This window comes from Mus musculus, chromosome 4, assembly GCF_000001635.26.
Source record: "Mus musculus strain C57BL/6J chromosome 4, GRCm38.p6 C57BL/6J".
NCBI lineage: Eukaryota > Metazoa > Chordata > Mammalia > Rodentia > Muridae > Mus > Mus musculus.
In genome coordinates this window covers 24,670,001-24,694,585 of record NC_000070.6, presented here as the reverse complement: position 1 = coordinate 24,694,585, position 24,585 = coordinate 24,670,001, and the positions used below count along the sequence as shown (strand labels likewise).

At 39.6% G+C, this 24,585-nt stretch overlaps 1 protein-coding gene and 1 long non-coding RNA gene across 7 annotated transcripts in view; one reads left to right on the top strand and one right to left on the bottom strand.

Moving 5' to 3' along the window:
* The window catches only part of Klhl32 (kelch-like 32), a 238,592-nt gene that overhangs the window by 156,565 nt on the left and 57,442 nt on the right, over positions 1–24,585 (top strand). For 3 of the 5 annotated variants that reach the window (NM_001033531.4, NM_001163020.2, XM_017320094.2), the window contains one exon: positions 12,316–12,531. In NM_001033531.4, the coding sequence (NP_001028703.2) occupies positions 12,316–12,531 (216 nt within the window). The remainder of the gene's footprint in view (positions 1–12,315; positions 12,532–24,585) is intronic. The other 2 variants (NM_001355618.1, XM_030253379.1) reach the window with 1 other exon arrangement.
* Gm31436 overlaps positions 20,495–24,585 on the bottom strand; it is a 5,532-nt gene continuing 1,441 nt past the window's right edge. The window contains exons 1-3 of one of the 2 annotated variants that reach the window (XR_390446.3): positions 23,675–24,585; positions 21,929–22,184; positions 20,495–21,451 (exon numbers count right to left, since the gene is read on the bottom strand). The exon at positions 23,675–24,585 is cut by the window's right edge and continues 1,441 nt beyond it. This is a non-coding gene — a long non-coding RNA (predicted gene, 31436). The remainder of the gene's footprint in view (positions 21,452–21,928; positions 22,185–23,674) is intronic. The other variant, XR_001784260.2, reaches the window with a different exon arrangement.

Sequence of the window (24,585 nt, the reverse complement as noted above, 5' to 3'; positions counted from 1 at the left end):
TTAATACTTGGTTTTTATTTAATCAAAACATATAAAATGTATATTTTTATTAGCATATGGATATATAGTTACTTAAGGCTATTCAGAAATGTTTAAATATTTGTATATAAATATGTCTCTGTATATATTTTTTGTGTATAAATATATCAATGTATGTATTTATACACACAAAATACCTGTGCTTACATTATAAATAAGTCTGATCTACATGATCATTGAAATGCTTATTTTCTTTCTTAACCATTTGACTTTATCCTATCAACCCCTATGTAGTATTGGGAAAACTCATAGTCCTTTTACACACATGATAAACATGATAATTTATTTTCATGCATGATTCATTCCAAGGCTATTAAAAGTTGGGCTGTTTGTATCTGTTTGTTTTAACCTGTTCCAGCCCCTTGCCATATATCCATGCTAGTACCCTTTAATTTTGCTTCCTTGACTCCTAGAATACAGTCCTTCCCTGCTGCATTGGGTCGGGTAGTCACGTAATATCTTGATTTATAACTAGGTTGTAATCCAAATAGGAAACAGGTGGAATCACAACTGGGTATGGTGCCTTGGATATTAATGGCTTGGCTCAGCCGTGGAATTTCTAAAGCGGTATACACTTTTTTTGTCTTAATTATGCATTCATTAAAAGCTTTTATACCCAACAGAATGAAGTAAATATTTTTTGATCTCCATAGTGTGCTCCCAGACTGTAGATTTGCACAGCAGGGTCTTGATAATCTGAATAAATTGTATTTCCCCAAGGACTTTATCTTTCAAATAAGGTCATAAAGAAATGCAGCTCCCCCATCCTCGAATTGCTCAATGTGCCTTTTCTGCCCGAGAAGCTGAGTCCATTATAGTAACAGATACATGGTCTGCTATATTGTCTCAGTCTGTTCTTCTTGCTTATCACCAAAGTTAGTTTCTCTCTCTCTCTCTCTTTTTTTTTTAAAGCTCGGGGACCATCTTACTAGAACTTGAATGAAAACCCAGAGGAAAGGCCAGCCGTACAGCTACAGGGATGAGCAACATGGAAAACAGGAAGAGAGAAAGGGAAGCCTTTTGATATTGGGTCCATAAAGCAGGCAGGTACCCTGCTGAAGATCTGTATGTAGATGCTCAAGAGATGGAGGGTCTTCAGAAACAGCAAGAAAGCCTAGAGGGTCAGGGCAACCATGATTAAGATTTTGGATGGTTTCCAAATGAGGAATAGAAAGGGAAATGTAAAAAATCACCCTTTTAGAGTCAGAAAAGCAGGCAGGCTTCACAGTGAAGCCTTATGTGCAAGCACTGGCGAAGCATTTACACAGGAGTTTTTACATGGCAGCGGTGATTTTTGAGGATACTTACAGGCAAACCAAGTTTTGTTGGACATTCACCATTTCCTTCCTTTTACCCCGTCCAAGAGTAAAGCTCTAGTGGAAGCACCCTTGGCAGCAATTTTATAGGAAACAACAGTTACCATAGCTGCTGTATGTTAGACACCCGTCTGTGGCTAGCACTGGACACGGTTTCAGAACGCTCTTCATGTTTCCTCGTATTTAGATATGAAAATTTGACTCAAGATATTGTCCACGGGCCTGGGCCATCTTTAAATCATGTTCTTCTGCTACGATTCGAAACTAAAGATGACACTGGTGCCTTTATTTATTATTATTATTATTATTATTATTATTATTATTATTATTATTTCGAGACAGGGTTTCTCTGTATAGCCCTGGTTGTCCTGGAACTCACTTTGTAGACCAGGCTGGCCTCAAACTCAGAAATCCGCCTGCCTCTGCCTCCCGAGTGCTGGGATTAAAGGCATGTGCCACCATGCCCGGCTCACTGATGCCTTTATGGCCCAGTGAAGAAAACAGGAAATATAAATGTATGACCCAAACACGTGTCCATAATAAATTGAACTTATTATAGTTGACTCATTCAGAAGAAACAGCACAGCAGGCCGCCTTTGTTGATCACAGGTGGGCCTTCTACTGTGTTTCCTTGTAATATGGAAACTCTGTTACCTAGATAGCATCATAAGATCATTTCTTGAGCTTAGATCAAGGACTTGACATCATCTTTCTCATTATTAAGTTATACCTATAACCAAGCTGCTACTTCTTTCTATGACAGTCATGGGTATGCCTTACAACTTGCTTTCTTTTTTAATTCACAATGCAACAAATTTTTTTAATTTCAGTTGCAACCAACATTGATTAGGACACTGTAGGTTTTGCAAATCTTAAAACGGGAAGAGTTAGTCTCTGCTTCAAATGACTTATCATGAGTTGGTTTTCAGTTTTACAATGGTATGGCAGGGATACATGTGCAGAATAAGGCATGCTTTCTTTGCACGTTGATCTTTTCCTGAGGCTAGCCAGTTGCCTGTGGTGTGATGCTGTATAGTGATGCTATATAGTGATGTTGAGCCACAATCTCCAGTTAACCTCACAATCTCTAGGGTAAACAAACCATACTCTGCAGAACACAGAGCTAAGAGCTTTAGCAATTAAATATATAGTGTATATTTTCAGCATAACACAGATTGATAAAGATGTAACCCAATCATGAGTATTTGAATTTAGTCAGTAACAAAGTGCCTTAGCTACCTACTAGATCATACTTGACACTGGGTCTCAATAGACAGCTGACATATTTTAATTTTACCTTGAGCTACCATAACTACCAACCAAGTCATGTGGGTTTTTATATAGAATATTGTGCTATTTGGAATAGTTTTGAGTCATTTTATACTTTCCTTATTTCCACCAAGGGTGCCCTTTCTTTCAGCACAGAAAAAAAAAAGGCGTATGAAATATTATTCAACTTGCTCATCTTAGAGGTGAAAATTCTGGAAATCAAAAATGATACTTCTGTTTATTTAACCTTGAGTAATATTTAATATTAACCTCAATCTAAGCCATAGTTTTCAACACTGATAATATGAGTTGTTGGTACTTATTTTTCTTTCACAAGTCAGTGACATTCTTAGAAATAAATGAGGGAATGAGAGAAATGGCTGTTATTCAGTCACAGTGTCATGCAGGTGCCCTACTATTAAATAAAAACAGATCTATCAGTTTTGTTAATCTTGTCAGTTAAATAGGACCCCTGGACTTGAGGTATCATGTTTTGGGAAAGACATTGGTATAAAACTCAGTAGATGTCATCACATGATAACAATTTATTTCTCTGTCAGGAGTATGATTAAACTGCAGTGCTGGGTGGATAAAGAGCAATTGACAGGCCAGGGAGCCGTCAGAGTAGCCAAGACACAATAGCCTATACTTCTGAAACATGCACTATTGACTGTCAGCTTGTGTTGCAGTTTGACCACAGCCCACATCCTTTCATTGTGGCACACAGGAGCTTGAGCCATGGCTCCTGGGCAGTGCATATCAGACTCTAGATATAAAATTTCATATTTTTACCATCCAAGAAGTTCAGTGGGATGTAAATGAATCTGGATACCATTATCTGATGGGTAGGCTCAAACTACTTTGAATTATAGAGCAAAGTTGTTATATAGATGTCATTATCAGCTTAACTACAATATTGAGGAAAGCATTGAAATTTGGCCAGTTACACCATTACATGATACCCATGAAAAGACATCACAAAGGCCAAGATGGTCTTTCTCTTGTTGTCTTCCCTGTTTTGGGAAGGTGGCAGGAAGGCAACAAGGTCAATCAAACATCTCAGGCCCTCTTGCTTCCTCTCCCCACATCTTAACCATATGACCATTTGCCTTAAAATAACTTACTTTGACTATAATTCAAAGTAAGGCAGTATTCAGCATTTTATGTGGATTTTTTTTCCTCTTATAACTTTTCCAAGTTAATCTTGAGAATAACTCTATCACAGCAATGAGCCATACAAAAGACCAAAGTGGAAAATATATAAGTTTTAAGAATTATTGAAATTGAAAAGGTAGTGTTTATTCTATAGCTGGTGCAGTGTTGGGGACACACTTTGTGACTGTTCTGTAATTTAACTTGTCATTCGTAGTATAAGAAACAAATAGAAGGGGAAAGAGAAGCCAAATAGCCCTGAACCAAGGAAAAATAAATATTATTTAAAAATATTCCCTGAAGAACAACAGTGTGTGTACCATAATTCTAGATATAAACTAAATTTCAAATGGGAAACAGTGTGACAGAAACCCAACCTTTTCAGACAGAAAAGAAAAGCTTTCTTTTACTCAAGAGACTGTCATGTTGCTGAGCTGTGATTTCCATTCAATCCTCCTGCTTCAACCCATGTGCTTGGGGATTTTAAAGTCACACAATGAAAGGGAATGGAAACCATCTCATAATTAAGGTAAATATCACTTGAAAAGTGTCAAAATATTTTGGTTCAAGTAGTCCGTTAATGGAGAAATCATTCTTTCTTGGATTGAATGAAATTTGGGGCAGTTAAAATATTTTTTTCTCAAAGAAGAATGCTTGTGTTATAATGCCCATTGTGTGTACTTATATTGTATTGTCCAGGATTGTCAACTTGAATTATTATTACCAGGTTCTCCACTTGGAAAAATTGAGTGAGTGCTGGCTTTGTCTTTGTACACGAGGCTGGGTGTGGTAGCTGACAGCAGCTTCCCCAAGCACTTGGGAGGCAGAGGTAGGAAGACTGTGCTCATGGCTAGCATGGGCTACACAGTGATTTCCAGGCTAGCCTAGGCTATGTCGTGAAAAATATTTCCAAAAAAAAAAAAAAAGAGAGAGGAGGAGGAGAAGGAGCATGCGGATGAGGGGGAAGAGGAAAAAAGAGAAAAGAAAAAAACTTTATTCTTCATTAGAAATTAGTACCTGCTGCTTCCTAAGTCAGTAACACTGTTCCTGCAGTTTCAACACACGCACATGCACACACATGCACGTGTGTGTGTGTGTGTGTGTGTGTGTGTGTGTGTGTGTGTGCACGTGTGCGCGCGCGCGCACACACGCGCGCGCACACGCGAGAGCGCTGCAGTCTGTGTGGAGATCAGAAGACACTGGGGGAGTTGCTTCTGTCCCAGGGATGGAATGCAAGGAATCAGGCTTTGAGGCAAGTGCAGTTAGTAGCTGATCCCCTTTCACCAGCTCAAACCATCTTTTAACTCCATACTTGTTGGCCTCACTGTAACTAAGTCACAAAACCTACACCTGAGAATAAGATGGGACTGAAACTGCAGGAAGAGTGTTCCAGACTTAGGAAGCAGTGGGTGCTAATTTCATACAAATGAGGAATACAGATAGATAGATAGATAGGTAGATAGGTAGGTAGGTAGGTAGGTAGGTAGATAGATAGATACATAGATAGGTAGGTAGGTAGGTAGATAGATAGATAGATAGATAGATAGATAGATAGATAGATAGATAGATAGATTGATAGGTAGAAAGATACAAAGATAGATGTATAAGGGATGATAGAGTAAAAGCTTTACACACATACACACACACACACACACACACACACATGAAATGGCTTTATAGAAGAATTGTTAGAGATCATGGGCCCAAGAGATTTACAGTAATAAGCTTTGGTTCTGGCTATTTTCTGCTGAAGTTGGGGTGTTGTGGGGGCTATAGCCAAACCCTCACTTTCTCTGATAGTGTTCTTAATTTGGTTTTCATTAAGTTGGTAAATTAGAAAGATCTGACATTGCAAATGGTGAATTTTTATCTAAGCCTAAAAGATATATATTTGTGTTTGGTTTTATATCTCATAGTTCTACTTACATTGACCTAATTATTTGTTATTAAACATATGCCTAAGTACTTTTATTGTTTTCAGATGTCATTTATTCTTTTAAATTTCATACATGGCTACAATGTATCTTCAGCCTAGTCACCCCCAACTCTACCCTCTGACTCCTTCCAGGCCACCCCTAATTCATCTTCTTCTCACTTTTGTGTACCCTTCCTTTTATTAAAAAATTATTACTGAGTTCTAAACAGTTTATAGTCTGGTCAGATCGATACATAAAGAGAGAATTGAAAATTTGATAGCAGAGGTAGGAATGGTCATTTCTGACAGTTACAGAAGTCCAGGCAAGAGATGATAAATGACATAAAATAAATGTAACTAAGGAAGAATGGATAGGAGCAGGCAATTGACTAGATCTAAGAAAATACAGGTCAATATGGGGACTCATGATACTGAAATCTAGATGTAACTATTCTCCAAGAGAACATACAGAGGAGCTGGTCCAGCACTTAAGAGCACTTGTTGCTCCTGCAGGGGACCTAGGTTCAGTTATAACTACAGTTTCAAGAGATCTGAAATCCCAACTTCTGGGAAAACTGCATACATATGGTATACAGACTGTCATACACATAAAAATAAATAAACTATACAAATAGTTAGAAAAATATACAAATGAAGCAGGCTCACAGGAAACAGATCTGTTTTGGACATATTAGTACAATAGGCTATAGAATGGATAGCCCAGAGATGCCCCCTTAGCAGCTGGTGAGAAAATGGATTCTGAGCTAAGGAAAATGGCTTGGGGAGTAATGTAGGTTAAAGACCTATTAAGTTATGAATTTGTCACTCAGTTCTGTGTTTTTCTTTTTACTTTGTTCATCTTTTTCCTCCGCTAATGTATTGGCACACTTATTCAGAGTAATGGAAATTTAGAGAGGCCACATTCTTCATTTTGACCTTGCATCAGTGACCTGTTGCCTCCAGCATAGCTCCAGGATGAGATCTCTCTGGTGAGGTGAGGGAGTGTAGAAATTACTAACAGAGACACACAAACAAATAGAAAATCTGGGATCAGCTACACTACCCTGGGTTATCTGATGGAGAAGCCATTGGACACCGGAAGCTACCATGCTTATTACATACAATTAAGCAGAGCTGAGGTTATTGTGTACACTGGACAGGAAGGGATGATTGCTGATGGAGCAAACAAGGAGTCAGGGCATATAGTGGGATCAAGGAGACAGGTTGAGCTAATGTCAGTAGGAACATTCTCTACAGGGGAGCAGTGTTCGGGGGGAGAAAATGATGGTGAACACTTTCTGTACACACTATCAGCATCAGCACATGGCTCAGAGGAATGCCTGGCTGCCCCTCTGAAATCATGTGGACATTTTACGGTTGCCATGGCTGCCTCATGTCAACACACAGTCACTCAGGACTTCACACATTTAGAACTTCTTCTACTCTCAACAGTGATGAACTTTGGTTTCTGAATACCAAACCACAGTATTTTTTATTTTCATTGTTTTGTTCTAACAGGGCCCAATCTTCTCTACTTTGCATGAGCCAAGTTGTAGGAAGTGCTTTTTCAAAAAGTGTCTCCATAACAGCCCTGTGGCTTGGTTGAATTTTTTTTTAAATTGTAAATTATGAGTAGTGAAAATCTGGTAATGATCTATGACTCCTATCAGTAGTACCATATCTGCCTGACTATGGGGACCTGTCCATCCCTTCTATCTTGAGTTGCTTCTATGCCTGTGGTAGTTTGCCTTGAATATGATTATTCATTCAGCCTTCCTTCCTTCCTTCCTTCCTTCCTTCCTTCCTTCCTTCCTTCCTTCCTTCCTTCCTTCCCTCCTTCCTCTCTCTCTCTCTCTCTCTCTCTCTCTTTCTTTCTTTCTTTCTTTCTTTCTTTTCTTTCTCTCTCTTTCTTCCTTCCTCCCTTCCTTCTTTCCTTCTTTTTGACACATAAACATCTTCTCTCTTATAAAGTCTAGAATATGTACGCATAAATAATGTGTGTATATATATATGTAGATACACATACACACACACACACACTGATAGTGATTTTCTTTTCATGATGAACTTATACATGGTTTTCCTGAATGCTTACTAATCATGTCTTTCCCAATAAGAGGGGTGTGGGGTATGGCATCATGGTGTCAGGGAGCAGAGTTCTCCAGTCCCTTCGATTTCCCATTGCACACAGTTGAACTAACAGAGATGCATGTTATGTACAGCAAGGTGAATAGAGGCTCCTGACATGGACAGGAAGCACTGCAGATTTGTGGGCATTGTGTTTTTAAGGAGCAATGAAAAGGTAGAACTCAGAGCATCATTCTCTTAAAACATTTGTTTCTCTCACACACAGACAGGTTTCAGTGGCCTCGCCCTTTGCTGTTCAGTTGTTCATGGCACAAATCTACTTAGCATTCTTGGCTCTATTAATATAGTCCTGAAACGATACAAAAACTGCCTTCAAAGGAAATACAGTGGGGCTGAGGAGATGGCTCAGTTGGTAGCATGCTTGCTATGTAAGACTGAGGGACCTGAGTTTATATCCCCAACACTCAGATAAAAATGGGGCATGGCAGACCATATCTGTAACTCCAGTGTTCTAGGGAAGACAGGTGAATCCCTAGAACGCAGAGGCCAGCCAGCCTCTCTGCATCATGAGTTCCAGGTACAGTGAGACCCCGGTCTCAAAAAATAAGGGGAAGGAGCTCAAAAAAGACAAATGGCATGAACATCTCTGGCCTCCACAAGCATACACATGTATGCACACACGTGCTCACATGCATGAATGTACCCACATAATCATATACATATCGCACACACAAAGATCCTCAAAGAGACTGGGGAGATGACTTAGAGGCTAAAGTGCTTTTCTGAGAGGCATGAGTACTGGAGTTTGGGTTTCCAGGGTGCACGTAATGTCACATAAATGTGGCAGCCTGCCTGTTTTTTCCAGCCTTAGAAAGTAGAGATGGGATGCCAGAGCAAGCTGACTAGGGATCCTAGCCATATTGGTGAGTTAAGGTTGAGATTGAGAGAGACTGCTTTGATGGGTAAGATGGATGTTTGCTGCAGGATCATTCCCAACATGACCTCGAGCCTCTGTATGCATACACATTGTACATTTGACACCCACCCACAAACACACGTGCACCTACACACAGGCAGTCAGTCATAAATGTATGATGTATGAGCAAGTGGTGCACGCCTTTAATCCCAGCACTCGGGAGGCAGAGGTAGGCGGATTTCTGAGTTTGAGGCCAGCCTGGTCTACAAAGTGAGTTCCAGGACAGCCAGGGCTATACAGAGAAACCCTGTCTCAAAAAACAAACAAACAAACAAACTAAATAAATAAATAAAAATAAATAAATAAAAATTTCAAGGAGAACATTGTTTTTGGTTCTTTAAGGAGGAGGAGGAAGCAGAGAGAGAGAAGCATAAATTGGGTAGGTAGAAGATGGGAAGGGTCTGGAAGGAGTAAGGGAAAAAACATCAAATTATATTATATAAAAATTAAAAAGAAAAAGAAAAATAACACTTATTTAAGATCACTAATTAAACTAATTTTAGAAATTATTTGCACTTTTGAAGGGGACTTTTCAAGTTGTGGGCTTTCAAGTAACTGGAAGAGACCCAGAATAGGTGTAAAAGGATAGAAAGGCCCCTAGCGAAGTGTATTCAGTTACCATTCCATATTCAAGCCATGCTTTCTTCACTTGCTCCATGCCTCTCCCACCTCCTTAGCACCACAGTTATTTCTGCTCTTGCCCACTCCCCTATTTGTGCCATGATGCTAGCCACTGAATCAGAATCCTGCCCCCCTCCAAGAATTGAAAAGCAGGGTTTGGAAGAATACCAGAGTAATGCTCTGGGATGCCAAAATATTTTTAGGACTCCAAATTAGGTGAACTTGCTTCAGAGATGTATTCCATCTCAAAGATGTGCTGAAGTGCACGCTAGAATCTCCTGCCCTCTCCTGCCATCCTCGTACTTACAAATCCTAAGAAGTAAACTCTGAAGAACAACAATTTTAAAAAGACTTGAAAATCTGGTTCAGTAACTTCTGTATTCCTTTGGTAAAATGTGAATAAGAATCCAGGGTTATTTCAGTGGAAGTGTGACTGGATCCCCATCAACTTGCATAGTAGTAGACTTTAGGGGTCATCTTTTTTAAAAAGCATTTTAACAAATAAGCATTTAGTCCTTTCAGACTAACAGCAAATTCTCCTTCCCTACTCTACCAGATTAGTGTATTTCTTTCTCAGCTTTTCTCAGAAAAGTTTCTTACTGTAGTAGACTGTGATTAATATACAGAACGACAACTGGTCAGCATGCCAAGAGTCAGGGACAGTGGCATGCTCGGCTTTAAATGGGACATCTGTATCAGACGCTCCTTTAAAGCCATCATCATGGAAGAGGGGAAGGAGAGGCTGTAAGAGTGTGTGGCTGTGGATGTCTGCACATGCTGGACATGGCAGAACTCTTACATACATGAACTCACAGCAGTGAGGACTACATACATAAGACCTAGATCTAACTAGCCAGAATCCCAGTGTGAATAGGAAAGGGCCCATGAAGTCCCACCCTCAACTGAGGTACAACTGAAAATTAGTGTCTGCTAGCAGAAGGAAAATCGATTTCCTTTATGGGTGTGTTGCCCAAGAGGACACATGTGCTCCAGGAGGTTGTCCCATGCCCAGGCATATACAGGCAGCACTAAGTGGACTCTCATTTTAACCAAAGCCAGAACATATGAACTTGTGATATATATGATCCTGTAATATTTGAGAATTTTAGTAAAAATAAGATTTTAAAAATACTCATTTAGAATCAAATATTATGTGTATATATGTATATATATTTGTTATAATAGAATTAAATATTGTTAGTTAATAATCTGAGACAACTAGGGAAAGGAAATATGTCAAGTTTAGTTAAATAGGTGTACAGAATGTCTATAAAGAACCTATAGCTTGTCTCGTAGCATCCTCTAGACCTTCTGCTCTTCCAAACACTGCCCGCATATTAGTGACTATAAAGTGAGAATGGGGAGCATCTAAAGATACTGTCATTCTTGTTATACTTAATAGGCAAGCTTTCTATCAACAGATGAGCCACTCTGGCTCTCCCAGGGGCACAGTGACAGAAATTCCTTGGGAACGGGGGAGCTGCAACTTTATGGCTGTGGGTTCCCAGAGTCCTGGCTGTGTGTGATGCTGGGAATGGGTAGGAGGGTATGCTATTGGTGTTCTGCATGTCAAGGCTAACAGAGCAAGCTCCATGTTTAGTCGGGTTTGGCATATAAATATTCAAGACACAAGTCCTTTCTGTGAGATTAACCCATTTGCTAAGATTTGCATATAAATTTCATCTTTCGGTACCATTAAAGTAGGATGAGTTGTTTTTATGTACAGATGGACTTAGGTTAAAAAGTTTCAGAAACAATTTGAAGTCAGTCTGGTTTTTGTTTTGTATTTCATCCTTAATCCTCACTTAACTGTTCCTGTATTACCATCAGTAGACAAAAAGCTAAACTAAACTACAGGAAGGGTAGAACACATAACTGAGTCTGGGTTCTTAGAGGATAGATAGAACTGATAGTGTGTATATCTATCTTTAGTATTATATTATACTTAGCATATATAATAAATTTCCTATATATAAATACACAAATTTATTTATACTTATTATAGTCTTTATGTATAATAGCCTATATTCTATTTATTTTATTATATATATAAATTTATGTTTATAGATATAAAGGAGATTTATTAGAATGGCTTACAGTTTGTAGTCCATCTATTCCAACAATGGCTACCAGTGGAAAGTCCAAGATTCTAATAGTTGTTCAGTCCACAAGGCTGGGTGTGTCAACTGGTCTTCAGTAAATAACAGAATCACAAAGAGTAGGCTCTAATGCCAGTGAAAGGAGAGCGAGAGGAAGCAGTGAAAGAGCAAAAGGCTTCTCTATTTCCTGTCCCTCAGATAGGTTGCCATGAGAAGGTGAGACCCAGGTTCAAGGTAGGTCTCTGACCTCAAACAACTGAGCTAAAAGTCTCTCACAGATGTGAGATTTAGTTAATTCCAGATGTAATCAAGATGGCCAGCAACAATAACCATCACATTCTATTGGTAAGGGCTTCCAAAGGTTTTCAAAAGATTATAAAGGAGCATTTCAGCCCACAAAACCCAGAAAGTTCTTTCTGGAAATCCTAAATCTTAAAGATGTTTTTAAGAATATGGATTTGTGGGCTGGAGAGATGTCATAGTGGTTAAGAGCACTGTCTGCACTTCCAGAGGACCCAGGTTCAATTCCAAGTGCCTACTTGGCAACTCACTATTCTGTAACTCCAGTTCCAGGGGATCCCTCATACAGACATACATTCAGGCAAAATATTAATGCACATAAAATAAAAATAATTTTTTTTAAAAATATAGGTTTAGAGAGGGAGAAAATAATAAAAGCTTAGAGCTTTATAATTGGTGGGGCAGGGGGATGGTCCTAATACTAATGGCCCCATCCCCCGTGCCTGTTATAAAAACAGTGGTGAGTGGACTTAAATTCTTGCCTGTTCTTTGTGAATTTCTAAGAGATTTTTTTTTGTTGTTTATGTTTTTGGCACCCAGGAACTAAATAGCTTTAATTACTTGGATCTGTACAGACTTGCTGACCTCTTTCACCTCACTTTGTTGGAGAAGGCAGTGATTGACTTCCTAGTGAAGCATCTCTCGGAGCTCCTGAAGAGCCGCCCAGAGGATGTCCTCACGCTGCCCTACTGCCTGCTTCAGGAGGTGCTGAAGAGTGACCGCCTGACGTCCCTGAGTGAGGAGCAGATCTGGCAGGTAAGGACATGGTGCCTGACCTCAGGAAGGTGGGACATGATTAGAAAGGGAAGAACTCTGGAGCAACAACCATTATTTGATGAGGCATGGCTATCGGTTGTGTTGAAGCCCTGCTCCCTAGTTAAGCAAGTCACTGAAGGCTACCAGGTCTGCAGCCCAACTTGGGATGAGGCCACTACTGTGGCTTCCTCAAACCTGGGTAAATTACAGAAGGAAAAGAATTTTCTCTCGAAGACAAAAAATATTTCTTAAGCTGAATATGAGAAGAATGGATTGTAAAGCAAATATATTGTAAAGCAATTTTATACATACTTAAGCCACTGAATCTAAAGGAATTCAGGGGTTTGGTGAAAAACAATCTAGTAATATTTCTTTTAAAAATTATTTTAGTGAGAAAAACTTAGAAATATCTTCTACTAGTTCAAATAAACTTTTTCATGTGAGTTTTTTACTAATGTGTAGATAGCTTAGTTAATGGGTTTTGAAGTTGGCTAATTTTGACGATTTAAGTTTGGGTGAAGAAGGACTTGTTCACAAGTCAATGAATTGAAAATGAACAGGTAAATTAATACAAGAGGTCAATGGTAAACACAAGTGTTCAAACATGGTTGTACTTTGGAATCTATGAATAGAGTAAAATACTTGGCTTGAAATCCATTTCTTAAATTCCTACTAAGAGCATAGTGTTTATGTGTAGGGAATTTGGACTTTTTAAAAATTTGTTTCTTTTATTTTTGAGATTATAATATAATTACATAATTTCTTCTGAGGTGTGAAGGAAGGGGGTACCTTGATGGGCCCAGGCTGAGGCATCCCTTCCCTCTGAGGGACCAGCCACATGACAGTATAGTATAAAGTAGAATTTATTCAGGGTATGGCAAGGGAGGGGGGGGGCAGGGAGAGAGGGAGAGAGGGAGGGAGAGAGAGGAGAAGAAGAAGAAGAAGAAGAAGAAGAAGAAGAAGAAGAAGAAGAAGAAGAAGAAGAAGAAGAAGAAGAAGAAGAAGAAGAAGAAGAAGAAGAAGAAGAAGAATAGGAGGAGGAGGAGGAGGAGGAGGAGGAGGAGGAGGAGGGAAGTAGAGGCCATGAGCACATGGAGAGGGGAGAGCGGGAAGGGATAAGAGGACAGAAAGCAGAAGCAGTAAGGCAAGAGCAAGAGAGAGAGGAGGGGGCAAGCAGCCCCTTTTATAGTGAGCCAGGCACACCTGGCTGTTGCCAGGTAACTGTGGGGTGGAGATTACACAGAATGCTAACACAGATGAGAAATTTTCTTTTAAACTATTTATGTATATACATAGACTTACATGGACTGTAAGTTTTGTTTTTAAGGCAGATAGTTAATAGCATGATTCCTTATAACAGCGTTTTCAGACATCCTTCCTATTATTGAAACCCCTTCCTCCTTTGCATATCTCTCTCTCTCTCTCTCTCTCTCTCTCTCTCTCTCTCTCTCTCTCTCTCCTTCCCGGATGTCCTTTCCCCCTTTTCCATTGTAAGATCAGATTCCGTGTACTCTAATCTATTGCTCTATCCTCTACTGCCCTATCCCTTCTCTATTGCTCCCCTAACTGCTATACTGACAATGGTCCCTTTATACTTGCAGCACCATTTTCTTATTGCAATAGAAAGAAGCTCAGACCTCAGATGAGAGGAAGTTCTTCCTACTTTATAGTGAGAAAAACAAATCTTCCTGCCATGGTTCATTATGCATTCACTCAAGCGCTCACAAGCCCCTCCTTCTCCCCTGACTGTAGAATCTTTTCACATCCTGTCACTGCTTTGTCTAGGGGACAGAGGATGCTTTTTGTTGGAGAGTTGATTATTCAATTTAAATCCTCTTCTGCTCATCCCTAGTGACTGTCCTTGGATAATATGCCTGAAGACTTTGGGATCTAGAGCTCATTTTATCCCTTCTCCCTTCGCTGCCTAGCTCATTCTACAGCATCATGGCTACACATCCTTGACACTTGGAATTTCAGGCCTGCAGGATGATATGAATAGTTGCTATCTGCTATACTAGGAGAAGTTCAAGGTTCTATGGGCAGATGAGAGGGGGTAAGCACTTATCTTACCAAAAATGTTCAGGAAGCTTTTTACCACTGGTCAAAATGTGTCATCTAACACCTGATTCTACTGATGTATAACTTTTGTGATATCTTCCTTCCTTCTTTGAACTTTTATCAGCAACAGTCTTTCTTTTTATTGAATGTAGTAAGAGATTAGGGCCAGCAAAGTCACAGGCATGTGAAACTTATTGATTTAGTGCACAACAGGCCAGGTGGGTGACTGTCTCCATCTTCTAACAAATAGAATAAAGACATCAGAACTTGGCTCTAGTTTACAGAGCAGAGACACCCTTCCAATCCAAGGCTGTTGATAGCTACCATATCTCTCCCCCAGTCCACAGTCTTGATTTTAAAAGAGGCTACAAGAGTCTGCTGCATCCTGGGCATTTCTAGGAAGTTTTGCCATGGTTGCAAGAGTTGTTGAGGATGCGGTTCTGACAGGGAGTTCAGAAATCTGGAGCTCCCTCCTATCATACAAACCATCAGAATTTACTATGGCCAGCTCAGAGTATGAAGTAGCCAAATCCCTTCATTAAGGGAAAAAGAAACACAATGGATTCTGTATGTCAGTTTTTTACTAACACAACTGAGATTTGAAGTCACCTCTTCTTGTGACATCTGCCTGTTATTTTCCCATAGTTTTAGGCACTGCCTTAGATAGGCACAGTAAAGTGCAGATGTCTGACTATCAGGAAAATTCCATTCTGTCTGTATAGAAGCTATCACAATTGCCTTTCTAAAGGCCACTAGTTTTATAAAGTAGAATTTTAGAAACTGGTTTCTGCAGGCAATATGATAGTTTGTTAGACCTGATCCCCAAAAAAGAATTAAAAGACTTCCATAAATATTATCAATTTAGGCATTCAGGAGGCAATAAGAAATTGTTTTTGCTTTATCTTAGTAAATAAGTAATTCCTTCATACTCAATAGAGAAAAATCAAATCAGACCAACTATATTGCCTCAAGTAGAGTTAAGTTCATCATTTTTTGCTGAGGTTATACTAGTAATGTAATATACCATGGACGAATCTAATATTCAGCCCAGGGTAAAGATTGGGTCTGCCTGTGGATTAGTGTCAGGGTGCTTTATAGAAGTGAAACTTGACAGACAGGCTGGAGACAGATCTACAGAATCTCATTAAACTGCTGAATTGTTCATTACAGAACGTTCTCACTGTAATAAAGTGCTCATTGACTTTGACAAATCCCCATCCCATGTCTTAAAGAACAGTGAAGAAGAGGTGCTGAGGAAGAGAAAGGAAATTGGCACAAAGTAGGGCAGGTAATAGAAACGTGGAAGAAGGTAGTGCTATTTGATTAATATGTGCACGGTAGCTTAGGTGAAACACAGCCAACACACACAGGTTTACCCAGGTGGCTGTTTCACTACATTGTGATAATGTAATCTGGGACAATCTCTTCTTCCGTGAAAGGACTAATTTTCATTATATATCAGGATGACTCTGAAGCCTGTCATAAGAACCATTAAATTAATCTTGTAGAACAAACTTTTCTTTTTTTATTTACCTTTTTCTTTTTCTGTCCCTCTCCTTGATAAAGTTTGCCACAACCTGCAATGACCATTTTGTGGACCCATGAGCCAACTAAATCTCCTCCTCATTATACCTTGGTTTTGTTTGTTTGTTTGTTTGTTTTTGTCCATTTGATTTTTTTTCTTTAGACAGGGGTTATATATTCTCAGCTGACCTGGAACTCAGTAATAGATGAGTTTTTCCTTGAACTCACAGATATCCAATTGCCTCTGCCTCCAGAGTGCAGAGATTAAAGGTGTACACCACCATACTCAGATAGTTTGACCTGTTTGTTTGTTTGTTTTCGAGACAGGGTTTCTCTGTGCTGTCCTAGAACTCACTTTGTAGATCAGGCTGACCTCGAACTCAGAAATCTGCCTGCCTCTGCCTCCCAACTGCTGGGATTAAAGGCTTAGTTTGACCTTTTAAAAACTCTTCTATTTCTTAGAATTTCTTAGTCTTATCCAGACAGGTTTTCCTTCGTTTAGCCAATTATTGCTTGGTCTGTTGGTTAACTTCATTATGTTTTCAGAGGAAACAGTTTTGAACCACAGTTATATGTCAGAAGCTTTATGACCTAAAAGAACTTTAAATACATATCATTTCAAATTTACCTCAGTATAGCTCAACAACTTGGTTTATGTCTTGAGGACAATGATTTCTCAAGTTCCAAAGGAAAGTCACCAAATTATTATCTTCAAAGAAAGAAGAAACACAACCAGCAAAAAATGTGCCAGCCAGCACAGAGGAACTGGGGGCATGAAATCTCACTGTGTTGTCTCGCAAATTTCTACCAGTTTGATTTTGCTTTCAGGTCAGTGAGAACTCTTAGCTCTAACTCCAGATTTTGTTTTAGTAGGGTACTATTAAATGTATCTGGCTAGAGTGAAACACAGCCAACACTGTAGAGTCCTACGTAGGGGTCCTGCCAAAGAAGATGTGGGACAAAGGGTTCAAATTTCACAAATTCTGAAGATTAGATACCTTACAAGGGTGGCAACGGACATGCTAATTAGACTGTGGTAACAGTTATGCAACATTTGTATGTGTCAGTTCATCATGTTGTCTACCTTTAATATAGTCAGTGCTTAGTCGTCAGCAAAATGGTTTTAAATAAATAAGCAAACAATCTTGGAAGCCTGTTTGTTTTCTAATGAGAGAGAAGAAAAAATGATGTGGATTTGTGTGAATGGGGAGTTGGGGGAAGGGTAACCATATTCATAATATATTGCATTAAAAAATCTATTTTTAATAGAAAAAGAAAAACAGCTCAGAATGAAATAATTCAATGCCCTTCCTACAGAGGGGCTACTTATCTCTTTCTTCTCAAAAATGTACATTTCCTGCTTGCTCAGTCACAGATTCTATTTTTCTAGATTTCTCTAGAATGGGAGGTGAATCTCTTCTATTGGAGAAAAGTTGATAGGAAAAGCTCCACATGGCCCAAGTTCATAGACAAGCTAACAGAGACGGCAGTCTCTCTTTTCAGCATGGACTGAGCAGCTGAGAACACTGAGGTCTCTTGAGGTGGAAAACAGAGCACAGTTGGATAACTCTCTTTCTTCCCCAAGACCCAGCCAAAATGGAAGAGATTTTTATTGCTTAAACTGTAAGAAATAAGTCTGATAATTGTGACTTTGCCTCTAAAATAGTAGAAACAAATCAAACAAAGCAAGCAGATCAAGATAACTTGGGGAAATAAGTTGAATATTTTTGACACCTGTTGTGTGTTTGCCTTAGTTAGGGTTTTACTAAGTAAGGGTTTTATGAAAAGACACTATGACCAAAACAATTATAAAGATAACACTTAATTGGGCTGGCTTACAGGTCTCAAAGCCCACCCCCACAGTGACACACTTCCTCCAACAAGACCACACCTACTCCAAAAAGGCCACACCTCCTAATAGTGCCACTCTCTGGACCAAGTATATTCAAACCACCATAGTGTTAAACATAGTGTTAGAAATTACATCCCCACCCCCCCACCCCCGAACACAATTTAAGGTAAATTTCAAGTTATTTAATCAGATTTATTCCATTTTAATATTTGCATTTGTAGAATATTTATTTCCCTTTAATAATTTACTAACACTTCCTATATAGTCTCTAACAATGCTTTTACTCCTTTGTTGTCCTTGGCTGGTAGACACTTTCTTCCTATTCATAAGATGTCCATGCTATCTCTTTCGAGCTGGTATAATCCTGTTTACATCTGTCTGTGATTATGGACTTCCAGAGGCAGAGGCTGGGCCTGCAATGTTCACATTGTATAACCATGTTGTTCTCATGTATCCCATAGATAATAATGACAATAATGTGCAGCCTTAATATTAAAATTGAATGAATGATAAGATATACTACCATTCCTATATAATAATGTACTTAATTTTTTTTTAGGAAACACGGTATAGACAATGCGTTTGGCCTTTTAAAATCCGTATTTTCTTGTATCTTACTGGAAATCTGTGTCTCTAGAAGGAGAGCTACAGACTGGAGAGGGTAGTCAACAGCCTCTTCTGTGCTGATGATTTTTTGTTTTTGTTTTTTGACCAGATCTTCTTTAGCTTTTGTCTGCACCACAGAATCCATGCATGGTGTTTCAACTTACTCATTTTCCTTAAAAGTAATCCCAGAAGGTAAACTTTCTACCCTTTCATAGTCAGAAGGTGCAGGCCCTGAGTGACTTCTGCAGGTTTCATCTTGTACCTCTTAGATGATAACCTGACCCGAATATACTTCTGATCCGCCATAAGCCGATCACACACTGCAACTGGTGAACCAATGCATCCCTGTGCTTCTGATTTACACAGTGAGTCAAAGTCTTGAGAATGCTTTTATACTTACCATTTTTTTTCAGTCCAATGATATAAGTGGAAAATTGGCAGAACAAAGCTGCAAATTCCTGTCCCCTAACTTTGTACCTATCCACCCTGGCCAAGAGCCTAAAGTTATTAAGAACTGGTAAACAGATTGCATCAAACATTCCTTTGCCTTTAAACAAAATTAGGAAAGGCCGGGTATATCTCAGTGCTTAGAGTCTTTTCTGTGGTGAGTGAGGCTCTGTATCCAACCACAAGGACTAAAGAAATGGAGACGTAAGAAGACATTTTAAGCTCTTGCGGTTCTCTGTGTAGTTGTGCAGTAGCACCCACAGTAGAAAGAGTATGACTGCTCTTCCTGCACTGAGTCTGTCATCTTGCTTATTCTTCTGTGTGCTATGGCCGTGCTTCAGTCCTTCATTCATGATAACTAGGTACTGAGGCCCTGCTGTGGCAGCCAGATGGTACTGAGCACTCTTGCTGCCTGCGGTAAGTAAGGCATGGGTGCTGGATGCTTGGTAGTGGCCCTGCTTTCCTGGGTGCTGTGGGTCTGCTGTGGACAGTTCTGCTTGTCACTTGGGGTGTATTGAAATGACTTTGTTTCTACAGAAATAGAAGTGCAATTGCTTGGACATTCCCTCAGCATCCAGGGTTCCTTCATTGTTTCTTTAGTAACTTGTTCATTGATGAATCCTGGTCATGCTCATATAGCTTTGAAAAATCTCTGCTGGTCTTTGTCCTAATCAAATGAATCATAGGGTATGCTTATATAATCGAAAATTTTCCAAAATAGAGTTCACATTTTAAATACATAGATCTTGGTAACTTAAAATGAAGTCAGACTCTGTGTTCTTAGACTTTTACTCCGAAAGTGTAATCTTTCATTTTATCCTTGTCTATTTTTGTGCATAAGTTGTAGTATAATAGTATTGCTATATTTTTCCGGGCTAGGCCTTTGCAGGGTATATTTATGTATTAATTTCCATATGTATTTTTACTCACCAATCCCTAAGCTAATCAAATTTGTACCAGTTCTCAATTTTCTTCCCGAAACTGCCTACTCGTTCCACCCAGCGGATACAGTCTTGTACATTCTATTAAATGTTAGTGGAGAAAATAAACACCAGCTCCTTTGCATCTCAAATGGTGCAGTCCCGAGGATGCTTCTTTTACGGGCCCCCAGCTGGACCCTGAGAGATGCTGTTCTGCCTGGGCTTGGTACTTGAACATGCTACTGTGTATTCAGTCATTCCTCCTGACCTCCACGCTGCTAATTCTCCGTGCGGGCGCTTCCCCGGTAGCTTGACTAGTGGCTTTGCTGTTGTTTGTCTGGGCTTTATGCCTTTGTGAGACACATGACACAACCATTTCATAGGGACTTTGCTGCAGCCAATTCCCAGCACTAGGGCAGTGTGCTGTCGAGTAGCTGTGAGGGGTAGCGATTATCAGAAATTACAAGAAAGGCAACTTGTATTCATGTGCTGCTGGTCCCGGGAGTTAACAGTTTCTTTTTCTTTTTCCTTTTTTTTTTTTTTTTTTTTTTTTGGAATTGAACACAACAGAACAAGAAGGTGATTTATGAGATATGACATATTTATGTTTTCTGGTTCTAATTTTCATTGTGATTCATGTTGTTCCCAGACTGATATTTTTGTTGTTGTTATGAGAAGGGAAAAGATGACTGGAGAATATTACTTATGCATTGGTGGCCTGCAGTAATATTGCTGCTACCTGGGTTATCAGGGATTTAAAAATAAAACCCAACCATAAGCTGTATATGAGGTAGAAACCCTGAGGGCAGGCACAGAAGTCCACCAATAATAACAACAATAATAATTCTTAGAAGCCTAGAGAGCTTTCTATTTTAATGAATTTTTTACACATAATTTCATATGAATCTTTCCTTAGACTTATTATAGTGTATGAGGCAAGTTTTATCTAAATTTTAACTAGTGAGAAAAGCAGAGTCTAAGTGTGAGATTCATTGATAACTAACTCACTTTACATTTTGTTCCAATGGTGATCTTACTTTATTCTCTCAAAATACACCAAGCATCTCCCCCAACCAAATAAATAAAAGTAGTCCCTACATCTTCCATATCTAAATCTTACTCCATAATGAATAAAATCAACTATTGATATTTTCAGTAACTGGCCAGCATTCCTTTGAACATCTTGTACAACTCTGTGGGAAACAGCAAAAATGACTCTGATAACAGCAGTAGCGGAATCAGCAGTAGGATATATTGCTGAGGGTCTTGCCAGAAAATTTGGGGTTCTTTAGATGGGTCAATTAAGAAGAACGTATAGAGCATTTCAGTTGCTCAGTGAAGTACCTTATGTTCGTCAGAATGCCAAGGGGAGGCTGATAAGGTGGAGTCACTTGCAGATCCTGTGAGGCGACTTCATCAGTGTAAGAGAGCGCTGAGTTCCTTTACTTCTGCTGAGGTAGCTAAGGAAGACTGGGCAAATCCGCAGGCTATGGTTTCTACCTGGGACTAGAAACTGTATGGAAGGAATGGAAACAATGAATCATCATGTCTTCATTATATGCTCATTATGTTGAAACTTTAGAAATCTGTTACAGAAGTTGATGCTTGGATAACAGCCTAGATATGGAGTTTAAGAGATAGAATATGTAATTTCTGAACAAATCGGTATGTATTGATTTGGTATTAGTGTCTTCCATGTTGTACAGTACCAGGTCACTCAAGTGGCTATGCAGTTCGTGATGGTTGGCCATGCCAGAGCATACTGATTCTCTGGCCCTGGCATTCTCACTGAGTACATCAGAGCATCTATGTAGAGTGACCCAAGAACTCAAAGATACTCAGATTGAATTGAAATCTCTGAAAAAGACGTGGCATCTGTTATTTATTACTAATATCGTATGTACTACTTCCTTCACCCTGTAACTTTTGATAAAATATAAAATAAAGGCCAAGATTTGGATTGAGCTATAATGTAATGGTGGGTACTTACCTGGAGTGCATGAGCCCTGTAGTCCATCTCTACCATATAGGAAGAGAGGACATTTGGACTTAAAATATCTGGAAACAAGTGATTCCAAGGCCACGGTCTGCATGAGAACCCATAGAAAGAGATGAGTCTTAGGTTCTCTTTGGGCCCATTTTGCAGAGTTGTACATTCCCAGTGATGACGTTCTCCATCGTGGTTCTAGCACCTCCTCTCTGTTACAGGAGTATTATAATCAAGACAGCAAATGAATCCCAGCACCCTGGTAGGAAAAGCAGAAGCAGATGTAATCAATTTTAGGGAGAGTTGAAAGGACCTTGATGTTTTCCAAAGGTAGGTAGTACAGTTGTCTAACATTCTCCTGCTTTGTTTATTAAAAAAAAAATTGCAGGTCAGTATTGGTAAGAGGCACTCATATTTTGTTCAAGTACAAGTCAAAAGAGCCTATCACACTTGAGATTGAAAACTTCTGTCTGCCTAGTGTGTGCTCTTGTTGATGTGAAATGTCCACACACTACCTCCTCTGGCCACACAAGTAAGTCTGATAATGCTATGCTTAAGTTTAAACGTTTTAGGAAGGCCCATCTTATTAACACTTTAAAACAAGTGAGTATAATATCATTAATTTTGATTAATCCATTTGCTCTTAATATAGCTTTTAATTCGTAATTCTATGTGAATTACAATGTAATTTGGCATTAATTATACTAAATGGGCTATAAGTCAGCCAATCACAATGGGAAATTACTCACAGCTGAAAGGAAAACTAAGCTGTACTCTGAAAGGTTGCTGCTTAGTTAGAGATCAGTACATGTAAGCATCCTTCTCTTCCGGTGTGAGACTGGCACTGTATATGAGCACTGCAGGGGACTCCTGGTGCTGCCCACTTGTGTAGATACCCTGGGTAAGAAAGTGCATGCATATCCAGAAAAGCTAAACAGTGTGGTAAATAAAGGCGTTCACCAATGCTGACAGGATTCCTGAAAAGCGGGCTTTGCTCTTCTCCTCCCATGTAAGATTCGGATGCTGTAAAGGGGCTACGTGATGGACCATTCCGTGACCCTTGGGTTCTGGGCCTTAGAAGTGGACCTAATCAAGTTGCCCTGCCTTTCTTCTGCATGTATTTTGAACCCAGAAGGAAGTGCTGGTTTCTACCTGATGAGCCATCAGTGTCAGCACGTCATCCAGTTTATCCTGTACACAAAGCACCTTCTGTTCAGAAGGATGCCATGGCTTAAGAAGCCAGCCTCACACTAAGAGAACTAGCTCCTTGGGAGCCTTGGTGACAATCGCTATGGTGCCTGTGTGCCCAATGGATGGGATGTGCCATAGCAGCTGAGTCCCTGAGAAAGTGCAAGAGTGTAAGGCTGGACTCGGAAAGTATCTTTTGGAACTCTTTCCTTTGAACTTATCCTTAGAATACCACGGCAGGGCAGAGTGCTGAGTGCCCCAGCTTGTCCTCAGCTTGGGATTTTACTCTTGAAGTCTATGCACACAGAGGCAGAATTTTGTACTTTTTGGGTACATGTGTATATGGCAGCAGGCCTTACAATGAATTCTCTCTAGATCTCAGGGGAATTTTGTTTTCTAAATTACTACATGGAAAATGGGAAAGCCTGCTATTCTGTCCACTCTCTCTTTTACTTTGTGAACTGCTTGCCTTTATCCTGCCATTGCACTGTACAGTTTGGCCAAGAAAACAACAGTCTAAGTTTTCTGTAAAGCTACTTAGTTAAGATATTAAAAGCTAACCTGAAAGCTGAGCCAGCGGATACCCTCTCGCCTTACAGCAGTGCTGAGCACAATTCAAAGCAGTGCACTCCAGAGAGGTAGAATCCTGAATGTTCAAATCCTAAAGAAACGTAAAATCCTTCAGAGCCTGTACCACACACACGTGCGTGCATATATGCACTTGTGCACATGCAAATAATACACACGGATTTTATAGCTAAACCTTTTCCCTTTGTTTTGTAGCTTTGACTTAAAACCTATCAGTTTCATGATGAGTCCCTAGTTGATTGCAAACTTAAGAAAATCGAAGCTAGAGGCTTGTTTATTCGGTTCCATTCATCGCTATGTTTTAAAGGATGTTAATATCTACAGTTTGTTAATGCAAGAAGGACTGTATAACTAACTTCATACTGTTTCATTTTCTCCAAATCCATTTAATGCCCCGTTTACCTGGCCCCGTCTTAGAACTTCCATTCTTCTCTTGGGATACTCTTTTTATGTCAGCTTTGGATTGGTGGTTCTGCTCCGTTCTCTGCCACTTGTGGTACAGCAGGGGAGCTTCAGGTTTGTAGCCACAGTTGATTCTAGCTGATGCGCACCCACTGATGAATGAAGTCTTTCTCAGCTCTTCATGTCCTTCCTGTTCTCAGAGAACAAAAAGGACTGGGACCGAGGGACCTGTACTGTGGAGCTAATGAAAGCGTCTCCGGCGCATGCGTGTTCTCAGCCCGATCCTCTCAGCATTTGCAAAGCCAGCTGAGCAAAAACCGCTCTTTATCAGACTGCGCTGAGAGGTTAGGCCATGGAAGCCTTTTTAGTCATTTTGTGCTTTTCAAGAGTGAATTTGTTAGAATTATGCTGAATACCCACTTAAAGCCTCAGCTGATAACCCTACCTGTGTTTTATAACTCTGCACTGTCAGAACTCATAAT